The sequence below is a fragment of the Diabrotica virgifera genome, chromosome 7 (genome assembly GCF_917563875.1).
Source record: "Diabrotica virgifera virgifera chromosome 7, PGI_DIABVI_V3a".
NCBI lineage: Eukaryota > Metazoa > Arthropoda > Insecta > Coleoptera > Chrysomelidae > Diabrotica > Diabrotica virgifera.
The window spans coordinates 207,340,263-207,362,756 of NC_065449.1; the positions used below are offsets into that span (position 1 = coordinate 207,340,263).

Here is a 22,494-nt window from a genome sequence, read left to right on the forward strand (position 1 = left end):
AATTCGCGGCGACAAAAAAATCGCTGTCGCAGAAAATCTAGCTAGAGGGTGGCTCCGCTGCGATTTAAAAGTCGCTGAATTGCATCAGTTTTGCAAGGGATTACATCGAAACCACTTGTGTGATTACTCTTCGCGCGAGATGTGTGCAGTTGTATCTTGTTACGAAAATTGCAGAATTGCTGAACTTATCTTAACTCATCCAACTGAAGTGGTAGACTTAATATTTATATTAACAATATTATAAATATAACAGTGTTAATATATATCACGTCTATGAATCAACTGTAACTTCCGCTAATGAGAAGTTAATTGGTATTTAGTGTAACTCAATCGTATGTTCGCGCTATAATATGCGTATGTTCTCATTTTTCAGATTTTAAATCGCTTATAACTCAAAAACTGTTAACTTGTCAGAACAATGAAAAGAAACTTTTTTTATTTAGTATTACCCGAAAAATCTTAAAAAATATTTTCCGGTGCAAAATAGAAGATTGTTGAAATAGCCGCACCGGCATTAAAATTGGATGGACGCATAACAACATTTTAAAAAGAACGGTCCAAATTGAAGATAGAACCGACTACTCTTCAGAATTTTATTATAGATATATTCAGATATAATAAATCTGAGTTTCTAAGCTTCGAAAATGCGTATTATCGCATTTTTCAGATTTTAAATTGCCCCTAACTCGAAAACTATCAACTTTTGAGAAAAATGACACAATACCTTTCTTGTTTAGAATGGCCAAAAAACCTAAAAAAATATTTTCCGGAGCAAAAAAGGATAATCTTTTGAATTTCCTTAAAAAAATTGTTTAAACAATTTCTCGCCAAAGTTCACTCTTCGCCTTGCACTCTTCATATTTCATTAAAACATTTTTAAATAGGAATCCGCAGAGAAACTGAATCATATTTTTTCAGACGGGAGCGGCCTCACATTATGGACTAAAGGTTTCTTGCTAACACTACATTGTTATTAGACCTTGATAAAATGACTGTCTAAACAATTTGGCAACAAAGCCAAGTGAGCTAATGGGTGTAAGGATAAAAAAGTGTTCAGGTTTCTACATTATTACTGAGTCATTATGTAGAAATCTAAAATTAAGTTGAAAATGTTACCACAGTTACATGCTACAGTAGAGCCATCTCTAGGATCAGAAACAAATTAATTGAGGGTTCATATCAACCTTAAACTTCACTTAATGGTAATGGTTTCTTCTATACATAATAAAAAACAAAACAAAGTTCTGAGTCTAAAGAACAATAATCAGGTCCACATTAAGGGTAGTGGTGTGAAATATGGGTCAGAAGTCATAACACAGAAATCTACCAGTAGATGTTTTCAAAAGAAATTTATTACCTACTGAGGACTCTGGGTCCAATAAGTGAAAAAACAACTGACGAATTAGTTATCATAAAGAAATCTAAAAACAATATAGAGATCCAACGTCCAACACTAGCACAGTACACTAGGTTGCAGCGTTCTTCTTCTTCTTCTTCAGCCTGTGTTCGTCCACTGCTGGACATAGGCCTCTTCCATTTGCTTCCATCGATTTCTACTCTTGCCAATTCTCATCCACTGCTTGCCCGCGACTTGTTTGATATCATCTGCCCACCTCTTCTGCGGTCTGCCAACTCCTCGCCTGTTCTCTCTTGGTCTCCAGTTTGTTAGTCTCTGTGTCCATTTTTCGGGATTATCTCGGGCAACATGTCCGACCCATTGCCACTTGAGCCTTGCTATACGTTCTGCGAGCGTTACAGTAACTTAATCATATTGGTGTTTTTTTCTTTTGATGCTTAATCGCTTCATATATGTATTAATAATAATTCTGACTATAAGTTATTAGTCCAGAAAGCCACTGCGCATCCGCTAGGAAAATATTCTAATTCGGATTTTTTGCACAATCTTATTTAAAAAGGACCCCTTTTAAAAAATTTGCATGTTGCCAGGAACAAAAGTTGGTCAAAAATTTTTTAAACGTTTTTTTTTTGTTTTTTTCCTAAAATTTTTTTTTTTTGCATGGAACAAAATTTTTTTAGGTTTTTTTGATCATTCCAAACAGAAAAGGTCTTTAGTGACTTTTCTCTAAAGTTGATAGCTTTTGACATATAAGCGATTAAAAATTGAAAAATTGCGAAATCGGCCGTTTTTAACCCTCAAAAACTATGTGAAAAACTGAAAATTTGAATGTTGCCAAGGTAGATACGGATTCTTTAAACATCGATTGATAAAATCCCGAAGAGTTTTTTGCAATACAATATTCAAAACTCCTTTGTTTTTTAATTGCTAATCAAGCGTGCGCGACACTATTTTCCACCGACCGTATGGTGCAAATGAAAGGAATAAATTCGTTATTTAGTAAACCGGCTACTTTAAGGAAAAATCCCGAAACAGGACGATTTTTATTTTTAAGTTATGATATTGTGACATATGGTATACTAGTGACGTCATCCATCTGGGCGTGATGACGTAATCGATGATTTTTTTAAATGAGAATAGGGGTCGTGTGCTAGCTCATTTGAAAGGTTCTTCAATTCTCTATTCAGTAATATAAACATTTACATAATTATTTATACAGGGTGTCCAATAATTTAATTTTTTTGTCAATTTGCCAAATGATTTAATTTAATAAAAATCCCTGTATAAATAATTATGTACATGTTTATATTACTGAATAGAGAATTAAAGAACCTTTCAAATGAGCCAGCACACGACCCGTATTCTCATTTAAAAAAATTATCGATTACGTCATCACGCCCAGATGGATGACGTCACTAGTATACTATATATGCCACAATATCATAACTTAAAAATAAAAACCGACCTGTTTTGGGATTTTTTCTTAAAGCCACCGGTTTACGAAATAACGAATTTATTCCTTTCATTTGCACCATACTGTATACACATGCAACGGTGGAAAATAGTGTCGCGAACGCTTGATTGGCAATTAAAAAACAAAGGGGTTTTTGATAATGTATTGCAAAAAACTCTTCGGGATTTCATCAATCGATGTTTAAAGAATATCTACCTACCTTGGCAACATTCAAATTTTCAGTTTTTCACATAGTTTTTGAGGGTTAAAAATGGCCGATTTCGCAATTTTTCAATTTTTAATCGCTTATATGTCAAAAACTATCAACTTTAGAGAAAAGTCACTAAAGACCTTTTCTGTTTGGAATGATCCAAAAAACCTAAAAAAATTTTGTTCCATGCAAAAAAAATAATTTTAGGAAAAAAACAAAAAAAAAACGTTTAAAAAATTTTTGACCAACTTTTGGTCCTGGCAACATGCAAATTTGTTAAAAGGGGTACTTTTTGAGTAAGATTGTGCAAAAAATCCGAATTAGAATATTTTTCCTAGCGGATGCGCAGTGGCTTTCTGGACTATATTTTGTTGACTGGTGCTGTAAATAGATCAGTTGTTGTGGAGAACAATTTATTCAAGTTTTTTAACCATGATATTCTTCTAGTCCCAATTCCTTGCTTTCTGAATACTTCGCATTGGAGAATTATTTTTTTATAATATACAGGGTGTAACAAAAATACAGGTCATAAATTAAATCACATATTCTGGGGCCAAAAATAGTTTGAATGAATCTAACTTACCTTAGTACAAATATACACATAAAAAAATTAACAGCCCTTTGAAGTTACAAAATGAAAATCGTTTTTTCGAATATATCCAAAAGTATTGGAGATTTTTTATTGAAAATAGACATGTGGCATTCTTATGGCAGGAACATCTTAAAGAAAACTTATAGTGAAATTTGTGCACCCGATAAAAATTTTATGGGGGTTTTGTTCCCTTTAACACCCCTAAATTTTGTGTACGTTCCAATTAAATTATTATTGTGGTACCATTAGTTGAACTCAATATTTTTAAAACTTTTTTGCGTCCTAGTATTTTTTCGATAAGGCAGTTTTTATCGAGTTGTGGCTTCTTTTTTAATATGTTTACATAAAAATTTTATGGGGGTTTTGTTCCTTTAAACCCGCTAAATGTTTGTGTACGTTCCAATTAAACTATTTCTGCGGTACCATTAGTTAAACACAGTGTTTTTAAAACTTTTTTGCCTCTTTGTATTTTTTCGATAAGGCACCTTTTATCGAGATGTGGCTTCTTTTTTAATATGGTTCAAAATATACCTAAAAATGTAAATCTTATATATAAAAATCAATTGCTGTTCGTTAATCTCGCTAAAACTCAAGAATGGCTGGACCGATTTGGCTAATTTTAATGTTGAATTATTTGTGGAAGTTCAGGGAAGGTTTATACGGTTTTATATAGTCATTTTAGTAGCCACCAAAAATTTTACATCTACAGGGTGGTTCATCTTATTCGCCTCGGTGTCTGTACGGAAAACCACTTGATATTTTAAAAAAATTTCTTCACAGAAATATACAGGGCCATAAATACTACAATCTAAAAATAATGTGAATTATACAGGGTGCTCCAAAAAAGAGTGGTATATCAAAGTTATATTTTTTATCTGATGACATTATTGAATTGACCTTAAAAAATAAGCTATACTTTCATAAGGGTTCCCTATACCTAAATACAGGGTGTTTTGATTTATTTCGATTTTTATGAAAATGTAAGATTTTAGAAAAAAAATAAATATCTACGAATCTAAGAATCAGTAACAAATTCTTTCTTGGATCTTAATAATAGACTATTTAGCATACTTAAATAGATGCTTATTGTAACAAAGTTTCTTACAGGGTGGTCAAAATATGAGATTGTTCTATTAACAAATTCAAGCTGTAATAACTTACTTATTTTAAATGGAACACCCTGTATCTTACTAGTCTATCGCGTAGAAAATTTACTTAGCTTTCAATTTGTATTAGGTTTTCCTATACCTATCTTTTACAGGGTGGTCAAAATATTAGATTGTTTTATTAACAAATTCAAGCTGTAATAACTTACTTATTTTAAATGGAACACCCTGTATCTTACTAGCCTATCGCGTAGAAAATTTATTTACTTTCAATTCTTATTGGGGTTTCCTATACCTATCTCCCTTCATTTTTTTTAATATTTAAAGATTTCCAAATTTGTAAGCTTTAAAAATTAGAATTAAGTACCTATGTCGTGATTATGTACAACACATCACCAACACCGGCAATATACTTAGACAAGATACTGTCATTAATAAAATTTTCATTATTACCATGTAATCACACAGAGTAGTGTTGTATTATTTTAGTTGATTTTGGCCTACATGTGACATTGAATAATATGTTTATATGTATTAAACTGCATACATTATATTAGATGCCGTATTCTGGAAGATATTTAAATTATATTTCATTCCGTATAAGTATTTTCCATATCTGAAACCAACGGTTATTATGTAAATTTAAGAACACCACTTTTTGTTTGAATCTTTGAATCGCAATTACAAACAATTAAATTCAATGGCTACTATGACGAAAACGAGCCTATTGTACAAAAATATTTAAAAATGGGTATTTACAGAATAACATCGGAATTTATATTTACAGAATAACATGAGTATTGAGAATGTTTACATGGAATTGAAGAGATTTTAAATATTTTCCATTATAAAGAATAGAATATCGAGTATGTCATTTAAAATAAGAGCACTCTGTGTGATTAAATGATAAAAATGTGAATTTTATTAACGAAAGTATCTTGACTAAGATATTTAAGTAAATTGCCGGTGTTGGTGATGTGTTGTACATAACCACGACATAGATACTTAATTCTAAATTTTAAGGCTTACAAATTAGGAAATCTTTAAATATTTAAAAAATGAAGGGAGATAGGTATAGGAAACCAAATATAAATTGAAAGCTAAGTAAATTTTCTACGCGATAGACTAGTAAGATACAGGGTGTTCCATTTAAAATAAGTAAGTTATTTCAGCTTGAATTTTTTAATAGAACAATCTAATATTATGACCACCCTGTAGGTATAGGAAACCCTAATAAAAATTGAAAGCTAAGTAAATTTTCTACGAGATACACTAGTAAGATATAGGGTGTTCCATTTAAAATAAGTAAGTTATTACAGCTTGAATTTGTTAATAGTACAATCTCATATTTTGACCACCCTGTAAGAAATTTTGTTGCAGTAAGCATCTGTTTAAGTATACTAAATAGTCTGTTATTAAGATCCAAGAAAGAATTTGTTACTGATTCTTAGATCCGTAGATATTTATTTTTTCTAAAACCTTACATTTTCATAAAAATTGAAATAAATCAAAACACCCTGTATTTAGGTATAGGGAACCCTTATGAAAGTATATCTTATTTTTAAGGTCAATTCAGTAATGTCATCAGATGCATTCCATAAGAAAAAATATAACTTTGATATACCACTCTTTTGGAGCACCCTGTATATTTCACATTATTTTTAGATGGTAGTATTAAAAACCCTGTATATTTCTGTGAAGAAATTTTTTTAAAATATCAAGTGGTTTTTCGTACAGAGACCGAGGCGAATAAGATGAACCGCCCTGTATATGTATAAAATGCTCTTTTTACAGTGTTTGTTGCCATACTCCTCCGAAACCACTTGACCGATTTTTATGAAATTTGGCAGGTATATTCGACCGGTCTGGGTGTAGGTTGTTATCTATATTTCATACCCGTACGTCACAAGGGTGGTTGCTGATGACACCATAACTCTCATAATAATGAGGTGAAAAATACGAAATTAAGTAGGTTGACTCCTTGCTGCATTCCGAGCAGAACCGTACTAAAAATTTTTCTCTAGCGCAATCGGTGTCCGAAATACAATATCTTAAGCCGTAGAAATATTCTGAGGACAGAAGAAGAACGAGGAACAAATTTCATCGAAGAAAAGTGCAACTGTTTAACTTTTGGACTTAAATTAGGCAAAATATGAATTTTTTAATTTTGCGAAATTTTCAAAAAATATCTCTATACCGAACTTTTCTGACGAACGGCAAGCAGGAGAAATTTCTGGGCACACAAAAAGAACAAGCAGCAAATTATAAAATTTTATTTAATTTTAATTAATTTTGTTTAATTTTATTTAATTTTTTTTTAATTTAATTATTTTATTTATTTTCGTTTATTTTATTTTATTTTATTTTGTTTTTAATTCCATTTATTTAATTATTTTATTTCATTTTAATAAATTTCATTTGATTTTATTTAATGATATTTAATTTTAATTTAATTTTATTTTGATCAATCAACACCTATATAGTTGGACAACATCGAACCCAATTATAAATACAGGGTTGTTTTGAATGCAGATAAAATAAAGCTGGTATATTCATTATAAGATAAACAAATTTAAGATTGTAACTGTTGCACTACAAACTTTATTTTGTGATTTCTAACTAAATTTTATTACTTCAAACATCATGTGTAATTAATTAAAAATAATAATAAAACCTCATTCACATCGAGCATTTTTTGTTTATTAATTACGAATTCCTTTTGTTTATTTTAAGTTTATTGTATACAAAAGTTTGTTTTTATCTATTGAGGCAGTACTAAGTCTGCCGGGTCAGCTAGTCATAAATAAATTTTCATATTATTACCTGGTCTCCATAATCGTACTTAACCATATAGAAATATGTGGTGGATTTGACAAATATTCAAAATATCTCGATAAAAGCTGACTTTTCGAAAAAGTACTAAGAGGCAAAAAAAGTTTTAAAAACAGTGTGTTTAACTAATGGTACTACAATAAAAACCCCCATAAAATTTTTATGGGGTGTCCAAATTTCACTATAGTTTTTTCTTAAGATGCTACTGCCATAAGAATGCCACATGTCCATTTTCAATAAAAAATCTCCAATAGTTTTCGATACATTCGAAAAAATCGATTTTCATTTTGTAACTTAAAGGGCTGTAACTTTTTTTATGTGCACATTTGTACTAAGGTAAGTTAGGTTCAATCGAATTATTTTTGGTCCCAGAATATCTGATTAAATTTATGACCTGTATTTTTGTTACACCCTGTATACTTCTATTATTAAATGCACAATTGTTTCACATATCGGCTGCACTATAGTGGCTCTAACATCATAAGAATACGTTCTTATGATAGTCCAGCTTTTGAATGACTGGAAATAATGTGGACGATATGATCCGGTCCAGCACTGTACTGGATAACTCGCTGGATTACTGTGACACTATAACACTATAGTGACAATGTTTTAATGCAATAATCAATCACTGGGTTGGCCGTTCACACTATTCCAGTGGTGCTGGAATGATGGGCGAACTGGAACGAAAAATAGACTAGTTTTCAATCTACTGGAAAAAATCTATTTTCATTTTGTAACTTCAAAGGGCTATAACTTTTTTTTGTGCACATTTGTACTAAGGTAAGTTAGGTCCATTCGAACTATTTTTGGTCCCAAAATATGTGATTAAATTTATGACCTGTATTTTTGTTACACCCTGTATATTTAGTGCTGTTTCTCATTATATGTCTGAGAGATTCTCACTTTGTCTATTTAATAGGGTTCTAAAACTGTTGACTTGTGGCATGTTTGGATTAAATATTATGTTTATATGGGATAAGCCATAGTTAGTTTGTAATGATTACACATTACAACTTTTTTGAAAAAAAAAGAATAGTTTATTTTACGAATGATACCTTGATTTGTACTATATAATTAAGATATACATATAATGAACATTTAAAAAAAATAGACCTTAAAGTTAATGTTATTGAAATCAATACAGAATAGACCATTACCAGTGGACTTTAGCAAGAGTTTGCACACATGGGTAGCTAAATGAAACTGTAACTCGACCTTCAATATCATGTCTAGGCCGTTTTATAGCAAATGTTATGTAATATATTGAAAATATTTTGTAAAGTTTGTTTATAACATGTGTGCGTTAGTTAAGGCCTTAAAAGGACTTAATGCATTTTTGCTTTTGGACTATGTTAATCGAGGACAAGCCGTAATTTAACCAAATACGAAGTCTGTAAATTGTAAATTCTTTATAAAAAATGCAACAAGAAATTGTTTCACAAAAATGATTACTGAGCCCGATCAAAGAACAGTCTAACCCAAAAAAAATAAAGAAAGGATGAAAATTTGGGAATAGGTAGTTGAAATTGTCTATTATTATATAAGAAAACGTTTACAATTCTACATCCCATATAATTTACAAAAATGGAGGGGAATACCCCTTCTCGGTGGTGAAAAATATACATTCAAAATAAGTCCGGAATTGGATGATTAAGTCAATACTTTTTGAGTTATTTGCGAGTGAATAATATGTTCATTTTTAACAAAAAAAACATGTTTTTGGACGGTTTTTCGCAAATAACTCAAAAAGTAAGCATTTTATCGAAAAAAATATTCTTACTAAAAATATAGGTAGCTTATAAAAAAAATGGTGTATGCATGAAGTCTGTATACCCAGCAGAAGCGGAGTTGTAGCTAATAAAATGTAAGTTCTTACTCGCCCAATTAGAATTCTAAAATATTTCAACGTGAAATAACCAGAACACGGAGCACTTTCGGGGGAAAACTCATTATAACTTTTTTAAAGTGTTTAAAAAAAGGTTTATTTTTGTTTGTTAAAAAAACTTCTAAAATTAAAAGTAAGTTACGCTCAAAATATTTTTTGGCCGCTTTTATTTTTTAGTAAAAAATCACGAGAATCACTCCCTAATGGGCATCCCAAATAAAATTAATCGTTACCGCTTCACAAGTTACTTTGCTTATGTATTCTTTATAATCATCTATAAGTATCATAGGTTCAAACTGTTCGTTTTTGAAAAAAATTGGTTTTAAAATAAAAAAAATTTCTAATTTTGAAAAAAATTCCATTTTTTTTCAAATTAACTTAAAAATTATTAGTAATACAAAAATATCAAAGAGTAATAAAATGTACGTTTTGCTTTTCTGAGTATTTTGGACAGTTTGACTCCGATACGTCTAAAGGTGGAAAACCATCAATGCAATGTAAATTTATAGGTTATATTGACAATTTCCCACCTCTGCCAGTTCCATCCCTTTTTATTTTCACAACGTACTATGTTTTTCGTCTTTTTCGTTGTTTTGCCGGCTATTAGCGCACTCATTACTGTATTTGGAAATGGATATGGATCGATTTTTAGGAAATAAGTCAAAAAGTAAGTAACTTTGTAAGTAAATATTGCCTATAAAAAAGTAAAAAAAAGTGTGTGTATGAGCTGTCTAGACCCAGTAGAAGCAGAGTTGTTGTAGCTAATGAAAAATAGGTCCATATTCGTCAAATTCCAAAGCGAATATTTCAACGTGAAATAACCAAAAACTGAAGCACTTTTTGGAGAACACTCTTTACGATCTTTACGAAAGAAGCTTTATTTTTATTTTAAAAAAAGTGTCTAGCATCAAAAGTAAACAAGGTACGATCAAAATAAAGTTGGTCCCCTTTTTTTGGTAAAAAAAATCGGGAAAATGACCCTCTAATTTATCATCTCAAATGAAATTTATCGTTACCGCTTTACAAGTTGCTTTATTTATGTATTATTTACGTGATCTGTAAGTTTCATAGTGTTAAAGTGCTTATTTTGGAAAAAAGTTGGTTTTAAAGTAAAATTTTTTTAATTTTGAAAAAAATGCTTTTTTCAAAATAACTTAAAAATTTTAATATCAAAAATCTTAAAGAGTAAAAAATGTAGGTTTTTTCTTTTCTGAATATTTTATATTTTTTGTTTTTGTGTAAGAAAAAAATTGGTTAAGATATGGCTGTTCAAAATTTGCATACACTCGTGATTATTGACTCGTTCAAGCCTTTCAACTACAGCCCTTTGAACCGATGAAACTTACAAATCATATAAACAATACATACACGAGTAAAGCAATTTGTAAAGCGGTAACGATTAATTTTATTTGGATGCTCATTGGGGGGTGATTTTCACGATTTTTTTACCAAAGAAAAGGGGACGAACTTTATTTTGAGCGCAACTTGCTTACTTTTGGTGACAAAGACTTTTGTAAAAAATAAAAATAAAGCTTTTTTAAACCCTTAAAAAAGTTGTAATGAGTTTTCTCCAAAAAGAACTTCATTTTTTGGTTATTTCACGTTGAAATATTCGATTTGGAATTTGACGAGTATGAACCTATTTTTCATTAGCTACAACTCTGCTGCTACTGGGTCTAGAAACCTCATACATACACCATCTTTTTAATTTTTTTAAAAGCTATATTTTTGCTAAGAATGTTCTTCTCAACAAAATTATTACTTTTCGAGTTATTTGCGAAAAACCGTCTTAAAGGGTGTTTTTTGTTAACAACTCGAAAAGTATTGACTAAACGCTATAGAACAACATTTGCTTAGAATTAGTCTATTTATCCATTTCCGGACTTATGTTGAACGTGTATTTTTTCACCCCCGAGAAGGGGTAGTACTCACCCCCAGAGCAAAACCACACATCGGCACAATATCACTTTTTTTGACATGTTTGCTATGTACATGCCAAAATTCATGTCAATCCAAGCGGTTCTTTAAAATTTGGAGGTTTTTGCAATATTTTACCGTCAGCGAATGGATTATATTATAATATACTATGTCTGTTTTTTAACCAAGAGGAGTAATTCAAATTTACAGCGCCGTAATGCTCGCTTGTAATTGGTCCAACCTCAGGCAAGTTTACTACACTGTACGAAATTTTGACACGAGTGACATTTACGAAATTTTGACACGAATGACATTTACGAAATTTTGACACTTCTGTCATTTTATACGTTAATTAAGTTATATTGACGATTTTTTGTGTTTTTTGCGTTATTCCTTTAATTTTTAGGTTTTTAGCCTACTTTTATATAAAAAACAGTTGCTTTAGAACTCTTTAGTGACGTATTAGCATAATATAATATGTATGGATTATCGTCGAAAGCCGATATGATCAACCAAAAAAGAAGATGTATTTGGTGATTTTTCTAGTGACTTTCTTGGGTGTGAATCTGTCTTTTTAGTTTACTCCTCCTGGTTTAAAAACAAACCACATAACCCTTGTAATAATGGTATTAACCACAAAACAATAATGAATGTTCTCAAACGAAAACGATTTAAAATTATTGTGATATTACAACATAACTGTAAAACCATTTTATCAATTATGTTTTAGAAAAGAGAAATTAATTATATTATTATTGATTTCTATTGTTACAATACTGTAACGATGATAATTCGAAAAGTATTCAGATTATTATTTATCTATGATCTCGCAATATTTAGAGATAGGAAGTATATTTGTAATGTTACACGTAATAAGAAAATAGCATGGATAATAATTTAATTTTTTTTTTCAAACAAATCACTTTTTCAGAACTAAGTATTTGTTTTTGGTCCCAAAATATACCACGGTTTCTATAAAAATCTCCTCATTCGATTGAAATCCTTTCCGTAGAATTCTTTTAATTTATGTAAATAGCCAAAATGCAAAATAATTAGCAGAAGTATTAAACGAAAAATAAAAGGGATAAAAGATGCGTGGTTGGTTAAAAACAGCAAATGGAGTAAGACAAGAAGATGCGCTCTCAACGGTACTATTGATTCTATCACTAGACAAGTTAATAAAAAAAGCTGTCAAACGCAGGAACTATGAATTAAAAATAAGAATGCAGTACAAATAATTGGATATGCTGACAATATAACCATAGTAGTAACAGATAAAAGGGCCTTAAAGAAAACCTTCCAAGAAATAGAAAGCGAAGCCAAACTGAGAGGACTAGAAATAAATGAAAATAAAACAAAATACATGAATGTAAGCAAGAAAAAGGAGCCACAAATAATAGAAATCACAATAGACGCACACAGTCAGGGCTGGATTTACATATGGGCTATAGCCAAGGGCGGCAGGGGGCGGCAAATTTTGGTAAAAAATGGCGCAGGGGGAGGGCGGCAAATTGTGTATAGCCCAGGGGCGGCAAATCTTCAAATCCGCCTCTCACAAAGCTTCGAAGAGGTTGAAACGTTCAAATATTTGTAAGCATTAGTCAACAGAAGAAATGAAAGTGTAGATATGAAAAGAAGAATTCAAGCGGGAAACACAGAATGTTAGTGGATGCTATGTTGGCGTCCACAGGCCTTTCTTTTCTCGTCCTATACCCTGTTTTCATTGAACAATTTAATTGAAAGCAATATTCTACGACGTTGAATTGGAAGAGGGATCGACGTGAAATACATCTCGATTCTCACGCCGCACAGTGGTGAATTTTGCCGAAAACCTGGCCAAAATGCAAAAATTTAAGTTTATATATTCAGAGAAATTTTATATGAATCTTGCTCGGTAGGTTTCTGAGGATTATAAACGGCATACAATACAAGCATATCACATATTTTTATTAGTGTAAAGTTGGGATTGAACGAAAGTGGACCGAATAAAATTAAAGTGTGTTATACAATTGAGGCATTGTTAGGTTTTCGTTTAAAATTATAGAGACGTATTATTGTGTTATTTTATAGTGGATGCTATTTCTGGAGGTAAGTGGAATATTTCAATATACTTTTGAGATTCTTTTTCCTAACATAAATTTTATTTACAATATATTTACAAAATGATGGCAAGAATGTTCAATCGTTTTCTGTTAACCAAGTTTTAAAATGGGAAAAGTAAAAAAGTCAGCTTTGGTCAGCAAAGATTTTTTGCTTAATAAATAACTCAATATGTATATAAATATTCCTCAAGAAATCATCTGCAACAAGTTGCAAACTTAGCGGAATTCTTCATTTTAAAAAACTGTAACATACTGGAGAATTTCTACATTAAGAGACTTTAATGTTATGGTCAGTTAATAAAGTAAGAACAAAATATGAAGCAGCCGATCCAGTAAATTTGCAGTTTTTTTACACAAGAACCGCCGTTTTTTGTTATTTTTTTTTGCCTTCTTCTTTTTTTTAATCTTTAAGTCCTTTTACCTTTATGTGTAGGTCTATCTTTTTTGCTTTCTTATTTTTATATTTTTTAATAATTTTGGTCGTGTGAGTCCAAAAATTTTGCCTTTTTTTTAAATAAAATGCATAAACGATACATATTAAAAAGTCAAAATTAGGTGGGTCAACTCTTAATACATTTTAATTGTTTTGTAAATGGATCCGATTAATTATAATTATTACATACCAATGTGTGGCTTCTTAACACAAAGTTTCGTTTATGCATTTTATTTTTAAAAAGTTAAACGACCAAAAAAGAAGAAAGCGGCTCTAATTATGCTAAATGAAACCAATTGTGTCGCAAATTCCTCGGTAGAATGCAGTAGGATGTGGTTACCCATATTAAAGGAGGAAATCAATAGAAAGAAAATACCACAATTAGTAAATCAGTAACATATCGAGTTAGTACATATTTAGTATTTTAGTATTGTTTAAAATTTAAAATATCAAGTCAGAATTTGGTATTAGTTTTGAGAGTAAACTAAATGTAAACCCAAATACTTACGATGTCGGGATAGTATCACGAGGTTTTTCCTGTTTTTTTCTCGTGATTTACTATGGAATCTCTAACGCGAGAATTTCAGTGCCACCGTTGCATTTGGTTGTCTTTTTAAAGACAGATCACATGCTATGATTTTTTGTGGCGGATATTCTTCAGTTGGGATTGATTTGATGTAATCGAATGAACTATCTTTTAGTAAAGTCGTCCCAGGAACGCAACTCATCAATATTGGCAATATCATTTTAAAGTCGTCTACTTTAAAATGTATAATACGTGTCTGAATTGCCGATATAAATGAGTCAGATTAAATAAATTATTAGAAGAATTTTTTACTAAGCAACAACATTTTTGTTTATTTAGTATTATTTTGTATTTTGACAACGACACCCGACTTGGGCGTCGAAACGTTAATAAAATCATTTTTAGGTAAAATTGTGTTTCCCATTTGAATATACTTAATTTATTTACAATTGTAAAAAATCCAGGCCCGGATTAAAAAATATTGGAAAAATATTCCGACCCAAAAACAACATCCTGTACATTAATTTTTTTTAAATGGATTTTTCAGTTGAAAAGAGGATGAAAAACTAAATTTAGTGGTATACTTTGAATTTTCGGCAAAATGATTTTTCTGGTCAAATTTTGAATTTGAATTCTGAAATTATGTGAATTTCGAGAGCTCTAAGTAGAAAAAAATTGAAATACAGCTTACAACTTGTCAACCACACTGTATATTTATTTTATATTTAACACGCGAATATTCTTTTAGGTGTCCAATCAATTATTTTATTTACAATTATAAAAAATCCAGGTCCGGATTAAAAAATATTGTAAAAATATTCCGACCCAAAAAATACCCTGTATATTAAATTTTTTTTAAATGGATTTTTTCATTTGAAAAGAGCATGAAAAACTAAATGTAGTGGTATACTTTCAATTTTCGGCAAAATGATTTTTCTGATAAAATTTTGAATTTGAATTCTGAAATTGTGTCAATTGCGAGAGCTCTAAATAGAAAAAATTAACATGCGACTAAATTTTAATTAATACCATTATTTAATTTAAATTGGTAAAATGTTAAAACATTTCAGTGTTTTTTATTATGTGTGACAAATAGGTTATGGCGAATATTCATCTTTAAATAATGAATAAATAATAAAGAGTCAATAAAGAATACATCACTTTAATGAACAAAGTATCTAAAAATTATAACAAAACAGAGAAAATTTGCAGCATATTAACTATTTAAAATTACCACCATCAAAAATTATTGTTATGTGTCAAAATGTTAATATTTTACCAATTTAGATTAAATAATGGTATTAATTAAAATTGTCATATTTTAATTTTTTTTTACTTTGGGCTTCGCAATTCACATAAACTCAGCATTCAAATTCAAAATTTTACCGGAAAAATTATTTTGCCGAAAATTCAAAATATACTACTAAATTTAGTTTTTCATTCTCATTTCAAATGCAAAATCCATTTTAAAAAACTTAATATACAGGGTGTTTTTTGGGTCGGAACATTTATACAATATTTTTTAATCCGGACCTGGATTTTTTTAATTGTAAATAAATTAATTGATTGGGCACCTAAAAGAATATTCGCGTGTTAAATATAAAATAAATATACAGCTCGGTTGACAAGTTGTAAGCTGTATTTCAATTTTTTTCTACTTAGAGCTCTCGAAATTCACATAATTTCAGAATTCAAATTCAAAATTTGACCAGAAAAATCATTTTGCCAAAAATTCAAAGTATACCACTAAATTTAGTTTTTCATCCTCTTTTCAACTGAAAAATCCATTTTAAGAAAATTGAATTTACAGGGTGTTGTTTTTGGGTCGAAATATTTTTCCAATATTTTTTAATCCGGACCTGGATTTTTTACAATTGTAAATAAATTAATTTATTTGACACATTAAATGATATTTGCCTGCCAAATATAGGATAAATATACAGTGTGGTTAAAAAGTTACGAACCAATTAAAAAAATGGCAAAATAGATAAAACATTCAGTATCTTTGTTATTAATGGAGTACGACCCATTAAGTATGGTATTTTTGAAACCGCCTAAGTGTCCTCTTTCTACAGTTAACGTATGTTACTTTCCCAATGAAACACCCTGTATCATTGAACTTAAATTTTTACATTTTGGCCACGTTTTCGGCGAAATTCACCACTGTGGCGCCTTAAGGCCCCGTCTCACCATCAAATAATTGACAGTTATTTGATCAAACTTGACAGTCAAACTTGACTAGTGACACAAACTATACATACTAACTGTCACTTTGTGTCACTAACTGTCAAGTTTGATCAAATAACTGTCAATTATTTGATGGTGAGACGGGGCCTTTATTCTCTTTCGTCATTTTAAGACGCAATTTTTAAAGTGTTTCTCTTCGAAGATTTTAAAATATAATTTTCGAAGTAGTAGATAAAACCTTGCGGAATTTATACGATGGAAAAAATCCTAAAGTTTTATATGGTTCTTACAATACACTCAACATTTCTTTTTCTATTTACCCTATTTTAGTCCAGGACGCATCTGTTTTGAGATGGACGTTGAGAGGTGACTCAAATTTTTTTGCAGAAATTGCTTGAAAATATTTTAAATAATAATATTTGAGTTATCTCTCTTTAATAATATTTGAGTTATCCTCCCACTCAAAATGGTCCGGAACATTGTTTAAATAATCAAAATGTCAAAATGTGAAGGAAGAATTCGATTTTTTTATTGGTTTTTTGATTATAACTTTAAAACTATTCATTTCTGAGAAAAGTTGTGCTGACATAAAAGTTGCGTAATTAAATTTTCTACAATATAAAATTAGTTAAAAATTTAAAAAATAGTCACCCTTGTTGCAAAATAGCAATAATTGCGAAAAAACCATACAAAAACAAGTATTCGCATTTTACGTTTTTCAACCATTTATGCTACACTTAGGACCTTCATATTTTACCCTGAAAAACTTTATCATATAGTAAAACAACACTGTAAATTTCATTAATAACGGTTTAACAGATATTGCAAAATAAATTTTGCAATCCAGCTTTCGCAAAAAAAAATTCATTTTTTTTAAACGTTGCAGGACTGAAAATAAAGCAGATAGCAAGTTGAATTTTTTATTGCTTATAGAAGTGTACTGTACCTTTCATTTGCAATTTGCAAAATTAAAATCGATTAATTACCACGGTGTCAGGAAATTTTTTAAATAAACATTAATTTTTGGTGCTACGCGCAGGACAGCGGTGTTCGATTCCCACAAGTTGATTTCCACCAAAATTTCTTCCAATCTTTATCTAATATATTATTTTCTTACTCTATATTTTGTTGTATTTTAATATTTTAATCCAACAAAAATCAAACTAATTTTATTACTGTTTGTGAAATATTGTTTAAACATTTACATATGTTTAAAAATAATAAACTTTTATTCTCTAAGTTAAAATATATGAACAAAGAAAGTTTTTGCTAAAAATAGTATTATTTCAAAGGATAGAGTATGTGTTTTTATTTTGCAATAAACAAATTTATTTATATATATCGAAATGTAATAAAAATTAAAATGTATCAATCATTATCAAAGGTCATTGGAATGCCCAATCAGAGCAAACTATCCGCTGTCCTGCGTGTAGCACCAATAATTAATGTTTATTTAAAAAAAATCCTGACGCCGTCGTATTTAATCGATTTTAATTTTACAAATTACAAATGAAAGGTACAGTACACTTCTATAAGCAAAAAAAATTTCAACTTGCTATTCTTTATCTCATGATCATCTTTCAGTGCGTCACAGTTTTTCGATTTCTTTCTAACGCATTATATTGTATATGACAGAAAAAAAGGCACGTCGGTGATTACTTTGGTAATTATTCTAGTTCGGTGATTATTCTAGTTGTCGATAGATGGCGCCATAATAAAAAAATATTTTTTTTAATTAGATAATACTATTACAAATATAATCTGTATAATTTATAAGACTATACAAATCAAAGAAAATACCATTTTATAAATGCAAGAAACACATTTGATTTGTTTTTATTCCAAATTGAAAATAAAATGTGACAACTGTCAGATTTAACTAAAATGTCATGTTAGAATAAATGTCATAAATGTGTATTATCACGGACTTACCCTTTTTCCTATAATTTGTTACGCACTGAAAAATGCTCATGAAAAGGACAATATCTGCTTTATTTTCAGTCCTGTAACATTTTGAAAACATAAATTTTTTTGCGAAAGCTGGATTGCAAAATTTATTTTGCAAAATCTATTGAACCAATATTAATGAAATTTACAGTATTGTTTTACTGTATCATAAAGTTTTTTTGTGTGAAATATAAAGGTCCTATGTTTAGCAGAAATGGTTGAAAAACGTAAAATGCGAATACTTGTTTTTGTATGGTTTTTTCGCAATTATTGCTATTTTCCAACAAGGGTGAATATTTTTTAAATTTTTAAATAATTCTATATTGTAGGAAATTTAATTATGCAACTTTTATGTTTGTACAACTTTTCTCGGAAATGAATACTTTTAAAGTTGTAATCAATAATAAAAAAAATCGAATTTTTCCTTCATTTTTTGCCATTTTGATTATTTAAACAGTGTTCCGGACCTTGAGAGGGAGGATAACTCAAATATTATTATTTGAGTTATTTTCAAGCAATTTCTGCAAAAAAATTGAGTCACCTCTCAAAGTCCAAATGTACTAATATTTTTACAGATGCGCCCTGGTCTATTTAGAATGTAATTATATTATGTATTTTTCTGTTACAGTAAATTTTACTCGTTAGCTGCCGTCTACAACCATCAAATAATCGGTTTGATCGTTGCAAAAATCAAAGCGTACGAAAATTTAAATGACGAAGACAAGGGCATTTTGGCAAAGTCCTTGTCCGATTCAGAAATAGCGTACATTCTGTCGCTGGGAGTACTCAAAGAATATCGAAGGAATGGTATCGCCTCATTGCTACTTGACTCTTTACTGAAACAACTCGTAACTCCTGAAAGGCGAAGAGTCAAAGCGGTGTTTCTACACGTATTGACAACGAATTCGGCTGCCATTATGTTTTACGAACAGAAAAAGTAAGTCAATTTCATATTTCGTACTTCTATCTATCAATATAAATACATACCTGTTTGATCCGTACTATTCCAGTATGGTTCTGTTTCTAAAGTTCTGTAACTTCATTTACATCTAATAAGGCGGGTTGACATTACTAGTGAATAACGAATGTGGCTCACGCTTACGTATTTTGCCGCTGCTATTGTTAGATATTTTATTATCTATTTTCAAACTTGAGCAGTGCATTTGTATCTATGCATTGCACGAAGCTTTTTGGCAAGCAAACAATGAATAGTCTCAGACATCCGATTGTTAGATTATTTATTCTTCAGTTTGGTCCAAATTGTGTTCTTGAAGATGACAACATTCGACTTCACTGAGAAACTGTAAATTTAACTCTAGAAAAGCTTTGTATTACTCGTATGGACTTTCCTCCTCGTTCACCAGACATTAATCCGGTCAAACAAATCTGGAATCGTTTCCAATGACAGCGTAATCTTCATGATCCCAGCTAGGGACACTCGAAGTTCTTTCTGAGGTCTAAGAGAAGAGTTGCAAGCTTTGGATCAGCTTTTTATATGATCGCTGTGCCTGAGCCTCGCTAGAATAGTACAGGCAGTATTAAAAAGCAGAGGGTCCTATTAGATATTAATTGAAAGGGTCACCACACCAACGAAATCTGCAATATTTTTACTTTTTTTAAAACCTTTTTATATAGGTACTTCACTGGTTCTTTGTCACTGTGTCCAAAAAAATCTTGCAATCGTTTTTAAACACACTTCCCGACTAGCTAGACATCTGAAATTTTCAGAATAGCTCAACTCGATGACAATGCAATATTCAACAGTTTTTACACGGATGCATTGAGTTTTATTTTGAATTTTAAGCCATTTTAAATGCAAATAATGCAATGACATTTAGATCCCTTTGTAAAGTACGTTAGTAAAGAGCGGATATAGCTCAGTGGTAGAGCATTCGACTGCAGATTAAGAGTTCCTCGGTTCAAACCCGGCTGTTACCCATTTTATTTATTTTTTTAGTTTACTTTAATTAGCATATTATTAGTATTTCATGTTTTATTAAGTTAATATAATAAAAATAATAAGTTAATATAATATGAGCTACATGAAGGTTACACAGTTATGGTTATTATAATATAATAACAGCTTATTATCACACTTATTATTCTGTAGAAACATGGTTCATTAATTTTTTACCATTTTAAACATTTTCTTTGATTTATATGAGTTTAAAATCGATTACAAAATTCTTTCATGACATAGGAATTGAAACAACAAAATACACTTTCGAGCAAAAACATCGGGTCACTCGATGAATTATACACGTTTGATGTCTCGAATTTCCTAAACCTGTTGTCCGATTTGAGCGATTTTTTTTTGTATGTTATAGCCTTATTATTTAAGAATATCAATGTAATAATATATTCGCTAGACAGGTAAATGTCATTTTATACCGGGTGTAACAATCATACTGTGTTTTTTTCCTTAAAGTGCGGAACACTCTGTGGAATATTGTAGCATAGATAAAATATTGAAATTAAAACTCGATTGTAGCCTTCACTCAAATCGGACAACAGTTTTAGAAAATCCGAGACATCAAACGTGTATAATTCATCGAGTGACCCGATTTTTTTGCTCTCAAGTGTAGTTTATAATTTTATATTGTGTCCTATAAATAATAAAAACGTGGTATTAACAGAACTTCTTTTTTATAAAAGTTTAATTATTATTAAGTCCAATTTAAAAAATATTGGCATAATTTATTTCAATGTTTAGGTTTAGGACACAATGTTGAATTTTTTTTAAAATTTCATAATTCTGTGAGGCCAGATTTTATTTGTAAAATATATAATTATAAAAATTATTGCTTATACAGAGGTCGGCATAAGTCAGGCAACAAATTTGCATTAAGGCCATGGGTACATAATTCGCAAATATTTTACGGCTATCCCTACCTTTTCTGTCTTTACATGATAAATTACGTCTAGTAAAATTCACACTGATATGGATATGTAAATATTACTAGAATGTCATTCTACTTGACAATGTCATAACTAACTTAAAGAGATGGCTTTTGAATGTTCATGGATAACTGTTATTTTTTGTATAATTGCAAATTATTAATTCAGTTAATAAATGTGATTATTTCATTCATAGGAGATTCTGACCAATAGCACACAATAAATTACCTTGACCTAGCTTAAATCACAGCATAATTTCAATTTACATTACCCCAACTATAATGTATACCAATAAATTACCTTAACCTAGCTTAAATCAAAGCATAATTTCAATATACATTACTCACGCTATAACATACATCAATAAATTACCTTGACCTAGCTTAAATCACAGCACAATTTCAATTTACATTACCCCAACTATAATGTATACCAATAAATTACCTTAACCTAGCTTAAATCACAGCATAGTCCCAACATACATTACCCCAACTATAACATACATCAATAAATTACCTTGACCTAGCTTAAATCACAGCACAATCTTAACATAAATTAATTCCGACTTCATATACACCAATAAATTACCTTAACCCAGCTTAAATCACAGCACAATCTTAACATAAATTAATTCCGACTTCATATACACCAATAAATTACCTTAACCCAGCTTAAATCACAGCACAATCTTAACATAAATTAATTCCGACTTCATATACACCAATAAATTACCTTAACCCAGCTTAAATCACAGCACAATCCCAACATACATCACCCCCGCTATAATGTACACCAATAAATTACCTTAACCCAGCTTAAATCACAGCATAATCTCAACATATATTACAGAAATCAAAATTAAACTGATAATTTTTGATAATTTCCCGTCGTCAAGTATATTACGTCAGATGCCCTTCGTTGCTATGAAAAATTACATTCAGTGACATTAATGACAATTAATGTTTTAAAAATTATAAAAGTGATGACTTTCATCCGTCAAAGATTTATAACAACTGTGTGTTTAATTGTACTAATTTGTACTTAC

General features: G+C 30.0%; 1 protein-coding gene across 1 annotated transcript in view; it reads left to right on the forward strand.

The window, feature by feature from the left end:
* LOC114326243 (N-alpha-acetyltransferase 60) overlaps positions 1-22,494 on the forward strand; it is a 66,783-nt gene that overhangs the window by 20,258 nt on the left and 24,031 nt on the right. Inside the window, exon 3 of the mRNA XM_028274552.2 lies at positions 19,180-19,488. Within this exon, the coding sequence (XP_028130353.1) occupies positions 19,180-19,488 (309 nt within the window). The remainder of the gene's footprint in view (positions 1-19,179; positions 19,489-22,494) is intronic.